This window comes from Bactrocera latifrons, unplaced genomic scaffold, assembly GCF_001853355.1.
Source record: "Bactrocera latifrons isolate USDA-ARS-PBARC rearing strain unplaced genomic scaffold, ASM185335v1 scaffold_75, whole genome shotgun sequence".
NCBI classification, from domain to species: Eukaryota; Metazoa; Arthropoda; class Insecta; order Diptera; family Tephritidae; genus Bactrocera; species Bactrocera latifrons.
Window position 1 is genome coordinate 161,839 of NW_017537434.1, and position 18,432 is coordinate 180,270.

An 18,432-nucleotide genomic window follows, 5' to 3' on the forward strand; every position below is an offset into this window, starting at 1 on the left:
ACGACATAAGATAATACCTCAACCATTCTGCGGAACCAACTAACTTCAGACATGCACTGAACGATATTCACAGTGGAGCCATAAACACATTCATCAATTCCCTCTCAGTGAATGCCGTAATTGGAGTCAAACCACCACCCATTACAGACGACGAGCTCGAGTTGCCGCGAAATCCGAGAGTGACTCTTGTGTAGCTTCGTTCTGGATACTGTTGCAATTAAAACTCCAACTTCTTTAGAATCGATCCCTTCCGCATGCAGCGAGTCCTCGCATGACTCTAATCACCTTTTGCCATACCCAGCGAACACTACACATCTGACACACCTATCCCTATGGTCCGACCTCGTCGAAACAGCACGTTTGCTGGGTTTTTTGTTGTATGATGTTCATGCGAACTTATCTGAAATCTTACCACCCTAATAGGGTAGCCGACGATAGCTTTCTACTCACAGATTAACATGCAGTTTGTGTTATTGATTTTAGGTTAGCAAGTTTATCGGAATCATGGATGACGTTTGTCTACCTTTTTTATTCATACAATACTTTAGTAATTTCATTACAAAAAATTCCGAAAATATGCCCGCCACACGGGATGACTCCCTTAAGCAGCAACAGAAATGCGACCCTGACACAATTTTTCATCTTATTTGTAACAACTACTTATGTTTGCCTTGGTGTGAGGTGAGCGCGTTCATGGTGAAACTTAAGTCTAAATAAAACCTTCATGAAACGAGTGGACTTATGAAACAATCCTGTAACGACACGATGGCAACAAACGAAACATAACGATGTCGTTTCTATAAGACGATCCATGACACACGATCAAGCAATGCTACAAGTATGCATACGAATCGAAACGATTAAAGAAGTTAGAAAACGTGCTTAGGTCAGTGAAAATTATACACAACAATCGAAAGTTAAAATGTGTGAGTGGATTTCAAACAAAACAAAAATATTTTGATATATTAGACGGAGTTTCTGATTATGTAACTGCCGTGTACAGTTACAATCTATTGTGAAATAAATATTAAAAAATAATAGAAAAAAAACCTTAACTTTCGTTGCACTGAAGCTATAATACCCTTCACACATACAAAGATTTGCATACAAGAACTTGAGTTTGATCGTGCAGTTTCTTATAGTTTCTTATTAGTCATCCGATCTGAAGAATTTATTTGGAGATGGCAGCGTTGCCTTGTTGAATATTTTTTTGTTCAATTTCGTGAGGATATCTCATGAAATAAAAAAGCCAAATACAAGCACTTGATTACGGTCGTTCAGTTAGTAGTTAGACGGAAGGACTTCCACGGGCAAAATTCTTCAAACCAATTAGTCTAACTTCTTTCTTACTAAAAATTAAGGAAAAGATTGTGCATTATGAAATAAGGTCGAAGGCGCTGAAAATTGCAGCCCTGCGTGTGAATCAGCATGCTTACAGAACAGGCAGATCAACCAATACTGATCTGTACAAGCTAGCCTCGGATATAGAGAGTTCACTGGAAGGAGGGAAAGTGATGCTTTCGGCCTTCCTAGATATCGAAGGTGCTTTTGACGACACGTTTCACAAAACCGTAGCCAGAGCACTGGAGAAAAGGAATGTGGAAGCACTAGTGCACAGAACGATAAAGGCCGTACTACGCACCAAGCCAAGGATCGTTAGATGGTTTTAAACCATGATCGTGTGACCGATATTTACGTATGGGACGATGGCCTGGGCCTCAAAAGTTTCGCAGACATCGTTAGGGTTCCAACTATCAAAAGCTTCACAGACTTCGTAAGGTATCCAACTATCGAAGCAGCGTAACGACTTCCATGCATATGCATTACCGGTGAAATGCGTACTTCTCCGACTGTACCACTTGAAGTCATGATTGAGCTCAGACCGCTTCGTCTACTGATCGGCCAAGATCGGCACATAAGGTAATCACGTCCCAGCGATTGAAAGGGTTAAGTAGTACTACGCCATTTGCACTTCTCTCAAGGGACGGCATTACCAAAAGGGTAAGCTTCACCAAGAAGTACAATACTATTCTTGACAACAAGGCTGAATGGAGTAATTCCACTCTCGAGCTACTGCTTAGGGATAGTATGATCAAGGGGTACACTGACGGCTCGAAAACGTCGGAGGGAATCGGGTCAGGGTCGCAGAACCAAAGCTCTTCATATCGACCTTACCGACATTTTTCTATCATTTTTCAGCCAGAATTCTTTGCCATAAGTCGGTGCATAGGGATAAACCTCCAATGCAATTATCACAACGAACGTATAATCATGCTTAGCGATAGTCAGGCGGCATTTAAAGCAGTCTCCTCCTATGAGATCAAATCAAATGTACACGTCATCTAGGTTACCGGTCATAAAGGCGGGAACGAACCGCAGCATCCACTAACATGGTGGGACCTAAACCCGCACTTTACCGGAGTAAGGTCCCCACAAAATAAGGGAGTTGATCCGCAAGAAAGAAGGAGTAGACAGAAAGAGTAGACAGAAAGAGGCATTGGCAACAACTACATGGTATGCGGCATACCAAGTTGCCATTGGAGGGCGTACAACCACAGCAGGTTTAAATATGACACCTGCGTGCTGAAGAAGTATTGACATTGGCTTAGCTTCTTGCGTAAATTGCCGGTTCGGCGACATGGAGTCTGAAACCTACTAATTGATTCCACAGCAGTCTGCAGACGCAGGTTTAAGTTGCTGGAAGCCATGTTTCCGAATTGAGATCAAATCGCTCCGATAGGCTCAGCAGAATATTAAACTTTATCAATATGCTGGGGCTAGGTGAGTCTTTGTGATTTAGGAGAGGCCACAATAGACCGACGGTCGCAGTGCATTCTGCGTTTGTCGATTAATATGCCATAGAGGTCCGTTATCAACGGTTTTGATAAATGAGCAGCTTCTTGGTTCGAAAAGAACGTGCACAAAACTTCAAGAACGATATCTCATAAACTGAGTGACTAGTTCGCGTATGTAAAGGCAATCGGGCATGCCTAGATCGAAATCGCTGTCGCGGTGACCTCTTATATTCACATAGGGTATTACAATATTCGTTGCAAACCCGGTTCACGGTATAAAAACCCGCGAAAATAACGAACTTACGAGTATAACGAATGAATGTAATACATAACGGCGTGCAGAAGAGCTCTCTTTTCTTAATAATTTGCCAGTGTCAAGAATAGAATTTGCAACACCACTATGTGTTGATACGTCAGAATATATGTATGTCAGTCTGGCACTCGCTCCCAAACAACTACAAGAATCGGCTTACATCCGGTGGGCATTATCTAATCTGTGCAGTTCTCGGTATGCAATTCTAAGTGCTTTTATGGGTACTCATTATATTAGAGAACGACGCGATCGCTATGCTTGCAAATACATACATGCATACCTGTACGAATAAAGACAACTATTTGCATACATTGTACATCTGTAAGTGGGTAGGTATTTTACGGCGGGATCAATAAACTCACCACTTTTATGGGCACTCACGTGTACAGGCCACTGTTTGTCGCTTATTTACACCGGTACGACGTTGTCATTGCAATATATTTATATGCACGAAATATATTATACATATGTATGTATGTCTTTAAGTGTTTATTGCACATTGTCATGAAAGTTTTAATTCAAATCAAAAGTAAGGCAAAACAATAAAAGACAGACACTCGTGATGTGCACACCAGACGTTAGAGATTATATACATACAAACATACAAACAAACATGCATACATATGTTTGTATGTTAGTGTAAAAAATAACAAATAAATAAATCAAATAGTGATACCGGCGGCCGAAATGCAGTGTAGATTGCTGAATATATGTATATTGGGAGTCACAAGTCTCGACCACGTGACAGCTGGAATTTCGCAACCAGCCAGCCCAAATCAATTGCAACGCTTCGTGCGCGGAAGCAAAAGCCAATGGCACATTTTCACCACATAACGACTTCAAAGTATTGCTCATTATATGCGCATGTGTACATACATATATACTATGTATATTTATGTATGTAAGCATTGTTAAGTATAAGGCGTACATACATATTTATTTTATAACTAGCAAAGAAAGCCAACTAATGGCAATTAAAGCGCGAGAAAATCTAAGAGTTTACCAAGAGATTGAAAGCGCATAACATAAAAAGTAAGACAGCGCCGGTCTCGAGCGGAATGGCACCATATAGAGGTTACTCCGCGCACCGAAATTAGAATTCCCCCTTATTCTTCTTCTTCACGCCTACACGATTATACCCGAGTTAACTTCTTGTTTTTCCCTTTTTAGTGTCATTTTGAGATATAAAGTGCAGTCAGCGCCTTCTCCACCAGACGACTTCAGTGGATTGGAGAACTTGCTCTTTCTCTGCTTCCATAGCTGGTGTGTTCTTACCCATCTTAGCATACTTGCTAATAAGTGGTTGATGCGCAATAAAAGCGTCAGAGGCTTCTGATAAAGTGTGTCAGTTATAAAGGGTTTTATAGTGGAATAGACGTCTTCGATTTGATTAACTTTCAGAACTCGCTTTCTCTTTTCTAGCCCACAAGCTCTTGAACTAGTATATACCCATAGTCTACCAGACAGTCTAACTGGTAGAGGATGAACCGCAAATGATTCGCTCAATTCTTTAACAAATAGCGCATTCAATTCCAGGCTACCACTCTAAGAAACTCACAGAGAACTGAAAGCGGCAATATTATTAGCTTTAAGAGTTCGTGTAGTCCCTATTGTTATAGTTATGGCTAGAAGATTTATCGATCTAGTTGGTGGTTTTTCGACCCGGAGACAGCCAGGTAGCTTGTTGAATTTTCCTTCGCTGGAATCTAGTACTCAAGCCATTTAGGGATGGTTCATCATGGATACTGAATTTACCGACCGTTGTTCCCATGTTATCTTCTTTGTCCAGCCTGGCGTTAAAGTTTCCAAGCAAGATTTTGACATCGTGGTGGAGGCAGCTCTCATAGGTACGCTAAAAGCGCTCATAGAAAGCGACTTTGGTCCTATCGTCCTGCTCTTACGCCAGTAGTGGGCGCAAATCAGCGAAATGTTGAAGAACTTCACTTTGATGCAGATTGTATCTAGACGTTCAGCCGCCGGGATGAAAGCTAGGACTCAGCACTCCTATCACGAATCCCACACCAAAAATGTGCTCCTTAATATGGTCACTGTTGTAAATACCACAAGGACCAACTCGTCTCAGTCCATGTCCCGTCCATCGCACTTCTTGGACGGCAGTGATGTCAACCTTTACTCTGACGAGAACATCAACCGGTTGGGACCGGACTTTCAAGAAGCATGCCCCTAAATCATAATATTTAACAAGTTTGCAGTGTTCGTCATCAAAAATGCTGTTTTTTTCTTCTTTTCATTGGTAGTCCATATGTACGTGGCGGGTCCCAAACCCAGCGCACAACTCTGAGGAGGTATGATTGGTCTTCTCACTTTAGCTCGCCTTCAAACGGATAATTTTTGGCTACCCAGAGGATACTTGGTCTAAGGCCGAAAATCGTAAGCTACTTGAGCTATATGTAAATTGAATCGTTCCTGGCTACTCCCAAGTGAATGGCGCTCTGAAAACTTTCCAGATGTACGTGTACTTCTACTCATGACTCTATTCTCCTTATGATATCTGATTTTTGGCCAAATTCCAGATAAACATGGAATTCTTGAAGGTGTGGACTATGGTTAACAGATGCACCGTTGAATATTCTATTAAATATTGATCACCCCTATTTGGAATACTAAACTGTGAGGTTTATTTCTAGAGAAAGTATTCATGCATTCATCTAACAAATTAAAGTTTGGTCCCTTTCGTTCGTGACGAATAATGTTACAAGAGTGTATGGTGCAATCCTTAAAGACCAATTCAGATCAGTATGGAAACCGTATATTAACGTGGTTTTTTTTCAGCTATAAGAATTGTCTGGAGCCTTAAGTCTGATGACATAAGGAGTAAGATCTCTTGGTGTTTGCTCAAATATGCTCATGTGTTATGGCTCTAATGAGAGTATCGTAGTTGTTAGTGGTACTCAAATGTTATTCTGAACATTCTTTAGACCCTTTTAAACGAGCTGTCGAAAGAAAGGATCGCTGATCTATTTTACCCTTGTAAAACATATACGTTAGGGTAGAAAATATGAGTGATAATACGAACGTTTTTACCCATATAATATGCGAGGTAAATGCAAATGCCAACCGATGGGTTTAACGGTCAAATTTATGCACCAAAACAGCGCGCACACAAACAGCGATCGACATTAAATATGCACACCGATGTTTCGCAATCGATTCTCGGCCGACAGTGACTAGCTGCAGACCCGCATGGATCGCAGTGCACAGGAAGCATCCGCTGATTAAACGTGACACCAACAGCAAAAACAATAAGCAAAGTCAAAAGAGTGCAGGGCAACGTGAGCGAATGCGAGTGATTCGAAACCTTGAGCTTGAATAAGTCGATCTGGAATTAAAGTGCAGTTCAAATAAGCAACGAAATTTCCCAAAGTTCGCTCTCATGCAGAACGGCAAATACATGTCAGACATACTATATAGTACATACTATATGTACATATGTATTATGTACATGGATATGTAGTATATTGATGAGCAATGTGAATATTGATCGGTGTGATAAGATAAAGAGCAAGACAATAAGTTATACGCATGGCGGAAATTGAAAATGCGAAATTTTCCTACGGGCCGATAAGGTAAAGCGAATGACTTCTAACTTAAAAGTTGCTTGTGTCGACGACTTACATAAACGAGATAAGAAGACAAACCCTTACTAGACTACTTCACTTAGAAAAACGCGGATCCTGAACGGACCATAAGCGTATTGCTATTTCGTTACATGAAACGACAAACAACGCCAAATAAGAATTGTTGCATTTAGGATGCAGAGAGCATTAAGGACCTAAAGAGATCAAAGAGCTGTCATTTCATGCAGAAAAAAAAGGGTTTGGATTGGTTTGTGGGCTGGTAGAATCATCGATCCATATTTCCTTGTCGATGAGAACGTAAGATATGAAAACCGACTATTTGATGTCGCAAATTAAAGCTCGTGATTTCGGCGATATTTGGTTCCAACAAGATGGCGCCACTGCCCACACATCGCATCAAGCAATAGTTTTATTGAGAGAATTCACCTCGATTAATGGATTTTTTTCTTCGGTGAGCAGATTTCATGCTTTTGAAAATTGTAAGGTCTAAAGACTATGCGGACAATCCCGGTCTGTTACAGGCCATGTCAATCAAAACATCACGCTTGTCATCTGGCAGTTATCAGTAGAAACGCTCAATTGAGTCATCGAAAATTGAACTCATTGGATGGACCATCTGAGACGGAGCTGCGATCAACATTTAAAAGAAATAATCTTCTGAAAATAAATGCCAAAAATGTTATTTCGAACGATAATAAACATTTCCCAATTTAATTTGACGTGTCTGTACTTTTTCTTTAAAAAATTAAGGAAACCTCGAATTGGATCACTTTAAAACAGATCGGCAATCCAGTGTGTCAATGTCAACTTCTGATCTGTTTGGAAACCAACCTGTTTTGTAATTATAAATGCGAAATCAGAGCGGCTGGTGCAGTGAAATTGAAGACGCTCATCTACTTTCGAAAGTCGTAGAGAACGTGGCGAGTTATATTGTACCCAACCAACGATTTGCTTTTAGTTGCAGCGCCAGAAAGAAGTTAATAAGAGTCTCCATAGCTTTGGCAGTTTGTATGCTCAACCATGCAGAATTAAATTGACGAACCAATAGTCTAGTATGAGAACAATGCCAGCACAAACTTAATATCAAGCTGCCTGAAACGTTCAAATATAATTATGAAGAACCGATCTCTCAAATAATATTTGCTTAAGTTCTTATTTATTTCCTACATATGTATTTATGACTGTAAAACTTTAGTATTTCATTGTTTAATTAAAAATATAGCAATACGTTCTTTTTTTATTTACTTTCTGCTCACGTTTAATATTTGAATGTCTGCCACGTGAGTCTACAGTATTCTATTTTTATTGTTTCGTTGTTTATTTGATACAACCCAGAAAACAGTTGCAAATATTTATTCAATTTTTTTCTATTGACAAGGCTTTGTTGACGGTGTAAACAGGCTTTTATTTCTCTCGAAAGTTTTGTTTTACTCTGGCGTCTTTACATAGTCAGCTTTCGCAAAGCATGGTATTTCAAAAATTTTGGAAAAAATGTGGCAAGATCGCTGCCTCCGAAGCTTTGCCTTTTCAGCGGAGACTAGTGTAACGGTTGATTATCTGACCTTAAGAGATCACTACCTCAATACTTTCAGGCATTCGAGTTTTTTTTAGTCACTCTCTGAGAGGCTTGTTAACAATGACAATAAAATAACTGTGACTGCTATCATGCAGCTGCACATGCTAGCTTATCAGCACTTGAAACTAGAACGAAATGATTGTTTGTTGTTAATACATTGTATATGGTACATATCGTCACCTAAAATGCTAAACAACATATAATTAAAAAGAATTAAATTGAGTTTTTTATGGCTAACGATTCACTACATCATATTACATGCATATTGTAACATAATATTTTCAGCTTCATTATGTAACCAATACATAACCAATGTGTAACTAATATATAACCAATATGTAACCAATATATAACTAATATGTAACCAATATATAACCACTTTATAACCAAAATTCAAATTTGGTTTCATTATGACAATTTCTATTAGATTGCTTTTCCTCCGCTTGCGATCTTATGAAAAGTGATGTTACGCTATTTTGCATTTTAAGTGAAAATATCTGACACATAAAAACTTTATTACAATTTAGTTAAACGAAAAACTATAAAATACTAAGTAACAGCAGTTAACAGAGGTCTGATAAGATAAATTGCAATATTTTACAAAGTTGAGCAGAGATAACTGCATTTATAAGTTATCTACTTGAAGTTTTTAGTCTGGTCTTGACACTAAGAGTCTCTAAACTAGATACATACATACATAACGGGTGTTCCAATAAGGTTGAAATTGTAAGAAAAAAATTCAATGTTTCTTGTTAAATGTAAAGTACAATCGATACAATTAAGCTCTGAATATAACATCATTGATATGGTCTCTACGACTTCCTTTGCAGGAACGAATTTGATGAACCCAATATTTGAGTACGTTTTCCTTTAAATCAAACGAAAAATATGCATGAATAGCACGTTCAATATCGACTTCGAAAGCACAGACAGCCGCTGCTCCAGCTGCTGGTGCTGGCGCTGCTGCCGAAAAGAAGGAAAAGGCCAAAAAGGAGAAGTCGGAGTCCAATAAAGAGGACGACATGGGTTTCGGTCTCTTCGAATTAGAAGCTCAACACTCAAGTCGCTAGCCCACAGCACAAGGGGAAAGGACAAAGAAACGTTGTTGGCAACATGCAGGGCAATCGGTCGGCCGCTACTTAATTACGTCGCAGCAATATCGTCGCCTGGATGCAGCGAATCACAAACGAAGAATCTGCAAACTTGAACTACGACAAGATACCTATTGATGTCTCCCATCGAGCAGCTGCATAGTCAGCCCCGTATGCTCCCAGTTAAGGAGCATAATGAACTCCCCTCCAAGCAGTTCCTGCAGGGGGTGCTTTCGTCATCCCTGCAGTCACCTGTTTGAAGCGGAACCATGCTAGGAGCATCAAAAGGTCATTCCTCAAATACTTCGACGACATCAAACAGTACGCTGACCCGACTTCGGACGCAACTAACTTTTGACAAGCACTGCTCGCAGTGGAGCCATTAGCGCCTTCACCGACTCCCTCTCAGTGAATGGCGTACTTGGAGTCCAAGCTAAATCCATTGCAGACAAAGACCTCGGGTTGCCGCAAGAAATGAGAGTGACCCTTGTGTAGCTTCGTTCTAGATACAGGTTAAACTCGCGTGCAATGAGTCCCCGCGTGACACCAGCGACCACTTTGAATGCCCTGCTAACCCTATGCACCTGACACCCTTCTCACTTTGGTCCGACCCCGTCGAAACAGCACGTTTCCTGAGCCTACCGTTGGAAGACGTCGATGACAACTTATCTAATCCTTACCATCCTGCCGGGATTAAGTACCCAACCCAAGAATTGGAGTTAGCTGGTGCCTAACTTATCCATTCCTTAGAAGTGGATCCGTTGAAATATAAACTTCGTAGAGTAAGAACGTCGGAATGCCTCAGCAAATTATTTATTGTTATTCATGCTGGGACAATAATTTGGCAACTTAAAGGAGATGATTATTAAGCCTTGAGACCGCAATCGCCGAACTGTTTTCAAGTATTTTTCTCCACCATAAGAAGGGTTAAACTGTTATTATTATTGAGGGGAAAAATTATATTCTATTTTAAAATTTAATTGTAAATGTCAAAAATTTAGTAAGTACTCAAACGCGTAAATATATTAATACTGAAACACTTTTTTAATTTTGATTTTTAATTATAATACATATTGGGATTAAATTTATTTTCCATTATGGTATTTTTCATAAAACGCACAGTTGAGCAAATCATTATCGATTGCTAGAAAATATTAAATGTAATATTAGTAATTAAAAAATATTATATGTGTACATATTTATATATAATATTATATACAAATACATATAATATATTTCTACTTTTAATTATTTTAATTAAGATTAAATATATAAATCTACTTATACGTTTAAATTTTATTTACCACCAATGTTTCACAAGCAGGTTAAAGCTGTGTTTCATGCACACTACAAACGAAATACACTCAAGCGTTGCCAATAATTTATACATTTGCTTTGGAGCAGCTGCACACTAAAAAATTGTTCATACTAGTATATATATTATAAAATGTTATTAAGGTAAATCTTTATATATTAAATATACATTTTTGAAAAAGAATTAAACGCTATTACTTGAAAAGGTAAAGGTATAGAGAAAATATTGTTGTAAATGCGTTGAATTTAATTGCACGAACAGACAGTGGCAACGTAAAGACATTTCAAAAAAATGGCGCAGTAACGGCTCTGTGGAGGCCAAACACAAGCTTCAGAGAATCGAAGATAATTTTTTATATCAACAAAAATTGGTTCAAGATCAAGAAATTATAAATTAATATTGTGATATGTAAGTGCTGCGTTAAATATATATATTGAGTATAATACGAACAATTAATATATTTCTAAAAGTGATGTGCGTGCAAAGGAATTGACAAATAGTTTTGTAGTTGTGATTGCTTCGTGTTAATAACACCTATAAAATGTTTTTGCGTCGTTTGACTTTTAATTTTTTCTCAATATATACACAAATTTCAACATTATTATAAATATATACTAAACTAAGTTGTATACCTGCAGGACATCCGATTGCTTTAATTTAAGCGAATTCTCGGAATATCTTGACGATACCGATGGTCATCGCTTGGCACAGTTCTTGCAGAAAAAAAGTGGTACGGTGCGTAATGGTGTGAAACGAATTTTTGACGCTGAACCACAGAGATTTAGTTTAAATGTACGTCTGAAGCGCATAAGTTCACCACCAGTGCCAACAACTGAGGTTGAAAATGAAAATGAATGTGTCATACCAGAAACGCAGGATGCGGATAAAGAGAACGATGTTCAAAATAAACACAAGGAGGTTGAATTTCCTCCTGAACAAGAAGTGTTGCAGCAAGAGGCTTCACAAGTAAATGAAGCACAATTACTTGTAACTGTAGATGAATCATTAAATACAGAGCAGAATGGAAGGCCTTGTATTGCTTCTGTACCAGTTATTTTATCAATGGCTAACAATAAAACTTGTCCTGAAACTAAAAGTATGGTAATTTCACCTGTGAAATCGCCAACGAAGCAATGCACAATTGAACCTAAAGTAAGAAGTCCATCGAAACAATCAGAAGTTTTGCAGCTCTCAATTCTAGCAGAAGAAAATGAATCAAATAAACAAATGGAAGAACCACCATTGCCAATGATCCCAGTTTCGCCACAATTATTGAAGGTACTCAACCGACCGGAAAAGCAAGCAATTAGCACTAAGTCAGACACATTTCAACAATCAAAAATACCATGCCCTATTATACCAAAAACACCACGATCGGCATTATCAAAGTTGCCTCGCAGTGGTGGTCTTCGAAGTGGCGATCGACTACGTCGTCAAGTGTTGAAACGTATCTCAAATCTAGAAAACAACGGACGCCGAACTTTACTTGCGGAATTCGAAAGTACACTTTGCTCATCAGACTTTGTAAGTATTAGGGGTTAGGTGTAGTAAAATTAAAAAATTCTTTAAAATTATAAAATAATAGCATGAATACAAATTTTTCCAGCTGAACTTTATAGTACTTAAAAAAAATAATAATTTTAAAAGTAATACATGTTTGATGGTTAAGTTGTAACCGACACTTTTTGTGGTGACCATGTCTAATCCTTGTAAATTCATCTAAAATCGAAAACACACAAAATAGTTTTAAACAACAGTTAATTGTTTCAGTATTCAGTTCAAAAACGTAATTTTTGAGAAAAAACATTTGAAGCTTTACACGAACGTTTCAGTGCGATGCCAAGCTTTATATACTTATGTGGAATAACTCGAAAAGTATCTGTCGGAAATACCGAAAAATATTAGATAATATTTATAAGCTAAATTAATTGAATTTGAAAATGCTGACTGCCTAACCCCATAGCAGAAAATTTTTAAACTGAACTTATCTTTAATAAAATTTATCGTTTTTAGTCGCCAGCAATATGCAGTACACCAATGCATCATACACCGCCCGCAAATTTATTGAAAACACCAGCAAGAATAAATAATTCACTGAATAGGCCGAAAACGCCGGCAAAAGATGCATGCATTCCAAATGAAGTGTCTATGCAACACACACAAAATAATGCTGTACAACAACAACAGGAGCCATTAATAAAAAATATGGTTGAAGCACTAGAGGAGACAATAAAAAAACTCAAAAGTTTTGAAAATCCTCCACACACACACACCGTTACGCCCGAGTCTAGTATAAATACGACAGAATTGCAGCAATCACAAGAACAATTACAACAAGCACTTGTTCCGGCATCAACTGATAACGGAGTTGCTAAAAGTAATTTGCTTGCTACTGAATCTTTGCTGCAGGAAGTGCAAAAGACACTGACTGATTTAAGGCACTCCAATTTACAAGCACCAAAAATAGTTATACCCGTAAATCAGACTTTTAACAATGCGCCACCAACACCAGCAGCAGACAAAGAGATTAGTAGAAAAGAAAGTAATCCTGAATGTGAGGGCGATAAAGTAACGCAGTCCAAAGCGCAGGCCGATCAAACCACTGGTGCAATATCACGCAACAATATACACGGCGTCACATTCTCGCATTCGCATTGTACACAGCAGCATACAATTTCAGCGGCTAATTTGAATGGTGTCAGCAATTTCAATAGTCCTAATCATCCCATAAATCATCCTACTTTTACGTGTAACAACACAACAACAAAAACTAATCTACCGACAGACTCCGTACAATATAAGAATGTAACAAGTCTGTCCGGTAATAAAAAGGCTGCTACCGACAACAACCAACCAAACACAACAGCAGTCCATTCGATATTGTTAAATGAAAGCAATAAGCGACGACCTACGCGCTCAGCTCATACAACGTTAAACAATACAAATTTGGAAGAGAATTTTGTTAAACAACAAAGTTTCGTCAATCATGATGCCTCCAAATGCACAAAATTAAATAAAAGAACGGAAGTTCCCACTGAAATTGCAAATAAAGCGCCTAGCACTAAGCATTCTCTTACAGAGAAAACAATTTCACAGCTTTTAACTGATGATGAAGATGAGGAGGAAGATATGCATTACACGGTGTATAAAAGGCAAATCTTACGTAAAAGTGGCCCACTTAATCTGGCCACTGAAAAACCACAGACGACGAAGCGTAATCGGCGGACAATTAAACGCACAATGCGAACACGTGTTCACCATCCATCCGCCAAAGCGTTCGCGTCATCATCACTACTCACAAGTGATACGGAAACCGAATCAGGACCACCGCCAGCGCATCCACTTAATTTGCAACACGTGAAACCTGTCGAACATATAAAAGTACAACAATTAAGGCGGCGACGACCCTTAAATAAAGCACCAAGTACACCTAAAAATGGCGAACTCTTCGCCGATGAGTTGAAAGCGCATTTGGCACGTCTAACAAATCATGAAATTCTTGATTTGCGCAAACGCAATTCGATGGGTTTAATGAATGGTAAACATTTGCGAAAATCGTCAGGTGTCAACAAACAGGCCCTCGAGCAGAAATTGAAAATTGAAGAAGAAATTCAATTGGAAATTTTGCGTCGTGAATTATTGGGCTACACTGAGGGTTTACGGGGGGAGGTACAGCAGCAAACGGATTACAGTGAGCTAAATCAAAAGAAATCTAGTGCGGCCGAATCGCCATTGGCGACTGAAGTAGTTGAGGTAATTAAAGAAATCATCTTAGATGAACTGCCACAAGCACCTGCAGCATTCAAGGATAACACAACTACTATTGCTGCAGACGGTGCTTTCTTGGACAATGCAACTGTAACACCGGCACTATTAAAGAATAATACTGCCGGTGGTGTGACTAAAAGCACTGAAGATAATTGTAATGCTGCTGTCGCAGTTTTGGATACTGAGAATAATGTGGTAGATGCTACTGTTACGCCTGATGTTCCTGCACCGTTTAAAGATAATTCTTGTGTCGATATTGCTGCACCTAATGTAGTTAATACTAACGACAATGGAAACCCACTGTACCAAACACTACTACAATTGACACAGCGCATATGTTATAACAACTCATTAGTTGATGATTGTAGTAATGAACGTATTACTTTTGTTTCAACCAAAGTTAATAATGTTCAAAATACGACAAAGGCGAGAAAAACGCGTCAACGAAACAAACATACAGAAGCGTTGGTAAGTGTAATCACAATTTAGCAGTAATGTGTAAGCTTTTTTTGAAGTGCTATAACTTAGTGTTCAAGTGTTAGGAATTGTAGCAGAAAGCACGGTTAACCGTGTTAATCGCTTAAAGTGTACGTCTGTGTCAATCTCTTTAAAACGACTTTATGGCATGTGCGATATTGTTATCCAATGTTTATGAGAACACACAATTGGTGCTCAAAGTGTCCAGTGTTTTAATGAAACCAGTGAATATTTTTATTGCGCCAATATGATGCAAGAATACTCAACGTCATATGTTTATACCTTGAAACGCGTATATTAAGTTTGCCACGCATCTGTCCTTAATCCGCTCATGATATAGGGAGTGCACCTGTGCACGCTATTACAGCTTTAGTGGAGTCGAAGTTACTGTTTTTCTTGTTTACCGTAAATATGTGTGAAAAGTACTTAACCTCAAATAATGTTTTAGGCATTTACAAGTTGGTATAATTGTGTTGCCGGTTTAAAATACATTTTTGTCGTGTTCATTTTCATTTTATATTATATATAAAAATGAAACGCTATTTCGTTATGTGTGCTAAGAACGCCCGTACCAAAACACAGCAAGACAAGAAAATTCCCACCATTCTTCGTTTATTCATGTAAAAGGGCTCCTCTTTATTGTAAATAAATTTCAATTCAAAATATCTGTTTGTAAAATATATTTGAAACTCGAAAAAATAATTCGTCATATATACATACATACATATATGACTGTTTGACRAAAAGTTTGAAATTAAATTTAGTATATCACAATAATATATTTGTATGCGTATTCACTTGTAAAAATATTTTGCATAATTTTAGCCTGAAGTAACAAGAAAATATTTTCAAATAGAAGAGAGTTTTAAAACACGCCGCGAGTATAACAAGTCCAAGCGCTCGCTGTACAGTAAAGGTGATTCGTTTGACGAAGATAGCGAGGCCTCAGATAGTGAAAAAGAAAATTTAAAAAAAAATTCGACACTAACGGAGCCAATACCACCACCACCAGTTATTTCACCGGTAAGCAATATACAAATACCATCACCGCCGCCGCCACTGGGCTATTCGACCGTTTCCACATTTGTACTGCCGAGCTTGCCAACGGAACAATTTGTTTTGCCGCCAACGGCATTTTCCGACAAACCAATGGATAGTAGTGCGAATGGTGCAAAGGCCAAAACATTATCCGCGTCGCATAATAATCTTGCTGCCACAACAGTTGTGTGCCAAAATGATGATGAACTCTTCAAAAAGCCCACAAAGCTTGCGCCACGTGTTTCACGTAAACGAAGGCCACAAGATTCAAAAACTTACATCTCCAGCAATGTGAATCAAACTGAGCGCACAGATGACACCGAAGGTAAGTGGCAACTTTAATTTTTATAAAATAATAATAAATAAATAATTAATAATTTCTTAGCAACTATTTTATATCATTTACATAAAATTAAACTCTGTTTTTCACTACACAGGCTTACGTCGATCGAAGCGCGCACCGAGTAATCTAACCTCCAATTGGAATGGACACTCACTTTTGGAATCATTGTTTAATTCAAGGTCATTAAAAAAAACTAAAAAGAAGCCAACAAACCGAACAAGCTCCAGCAGCAGTAACGGCAGTAGAGGTGGTGATCTGAGCACGCCAGTCGCCTCGAGCACAGTAAATGATGCCAATGTGAAGAAGCGGATTCGTAAAGCTAAAAAAACAGTGATCGCGCAAGCACCAGTATTTAGTTACCTTGGCGATACGAATATAACATCGAGCACCGTGAACTCGCTACGAAATACCGAAAGTGATGCGTTGAGTGCACAGCTGGAAGCAATTCCAGAAACACCCATCGAAACTGATGACCATGAAGCAGCGGTGGCAAGTTCAATGGCAGTCGCACCAGCGCCAAATGACAACAAATTACCATGCACTTCCTCCTCCCACAGCAACAAAAACGTGAAAACCACAACTAAAGCCAGCGAAACCACAACAAATAGGAAAAAAAAGACTGGTGCAGCAGAAAAGCAAACTGCGGAACCGAAAAAAAGAGGCAGACCCAGAAAAACAGTTACAGGTGGTAAAAAAAATCAGCAGCAGCAGCAGCAACAACAGCAGCGAGAAGAAGCTGACGCAGTGGAAGCAGYAGAGCAAATCGCGGACGATGACACCGCAAATCGCACAGGACAATTGGAGTGTAGTCGCGTTTATTTGCCACCACCGCCATCGTTAGAGAAGCTGAATGAAATGTTTGACGAATTGAAAAATGCCGCCAACAATTTGAGCGACGGGGAGACCATGCCGAATGATGCAGAATCGGGCACTTCTACTCCGACGACAGATAGTAACGTTCGCTTACGACCTGTGCGTGTACGTTTGCGTCGTTTAAGAGCACGTGACATATCCGCCGCAACGTCAACTTCGGCCGCAACAAGTTCGGCGTCGACCAATACATTAAACAGTGAGTCAAATCAAACGGCGAAAAGCAATCGTAAAGAGTTGCTGGATTGGCTGAAGAATGTATCACATTTGCAATCGGCCACAAATGAGCGACAAGTCTTTATGGATATGCGACCTTGTGAGTGTCTTGCAACATAACACAGCTGATTGATGCATTGACTTTAATTGTTGTTGTGTTTCGTTTTTCTTTCTAGCCACTGCTGGTAAATTATTTTTTACCGATTTGCAGGGTATAGACTATGCCTTTTACGATACGGATGATAAGTGTAGTCTCGGCTATTTGCGCTTCAAGCCACTGCAGTGCAAGCCTTCGAAGCGTGCGAAGAAGTATCATTTGGTAATATTTTTATCAATATACTATATATCTATATGATACAATTATTTTTTGCCATTTAATGCAAGTGTAACATTTCTTTTGCAGCACTTTGTTGTACTTGCGGGCTCATTTGAAATCAGCACGGACCGCGAAAGCGCCAATTTCGGTGTTGGTGATATGGTAGCCATTAATATTGGTAAGGCGCGCATGCTCAAATGCGTTTAGCACACAACATTAATTAATGTACGTTTACTTACCCCGCAGGCTGTCACTATAAAATCACAAATTTGGAAAATGACATCRGCGTACTTATGGTGATAAAGAAGTAACAGCGATGCGCATGCGCACTCAAGTTATGTTAATTCTTCTGAATAAGTAAATATTCACATACGTCTCCATATATATTTAAGTATTTTCATACTCATATTACATATTTCCATATTTAGTATTAATTTTAGTTTTGTAAAAATTTAAAAAAATTCTTTGTTGAACGTTTTCTTGCGCAGGCAGTGCGTTAATTCTAAACAATATTGAAATAATGAAAAAAAAAAATTGTTATCATATACATATGTACGTTTTGAAATAATATGTAATTGAATTCAATAAATAAAAAAAAAGCAATATGTATATAACACGAGATACATTGAAGTTATTAACTAATGCATTGAAATCTCCCATCAGGAATCAGGCGGGAATTGAAAGGATTTATTTATTTTTTTTTTTTTAGTTTTTT

The 18,432-nt window shown here is 38.5% G+C and overlaps 1 protein-coding gene across 2 annotated transcripts in view; it reads left to right on the top strand.

The window, feature by feature from the left end:
- Positions 1 to 10,991: 10,991 nt before the first annotated feature.
- Positions 10,992 to 18,432, top strand: part of LOC108976349 — an 8,932-nt gene continuing 1,491 nt past the window's right edge. Inside the window, exons 1-8 of one of the 2 annotated variants that reach the window (XM_018945398.1) lie at positions 10,992 to 11,097; positions 11,328 to 12,213; positions 12,703 to 14,925; positions 15,760 to 16,297; positions 16,410 to 17,501; positions 17,578 to 17,720; positions 17,805 to 17,895; positions 17,964 to 18,074. In XM_018945398.1, the coding sequence (XP_018800943.1) occupies positions 11,096 to 11,097; positions 11,328 to 12,213; positions 12,703 to 14,925; positions 15,760 to 16,297; positions 16,410 to 17,501; positions 17,578 to 17,720; positions 17,805 to 17,895; positions 17,964 to 18,028 (5,040 nt within the window). In that variant the 5' untranslated portion in view covers positions 10,992 to 11,095 and the 3' untranslated portion in view covers positions 18,029 to 18,074. Of the gene's footprint in view, positions 11,098 to 11,327; positions 12,214 to 12,702; positions 14,926 to 15,759; positions 16,298 to 16,409; positions 17,502 to 17,577; positions 17,721 to 17,804; positions 17,896 to 17,963; positions 18,245 to 18,432 lie in introns of those variants that run through there. The other variant, XM_018945397.1, reaches the window with a different exon arrangement.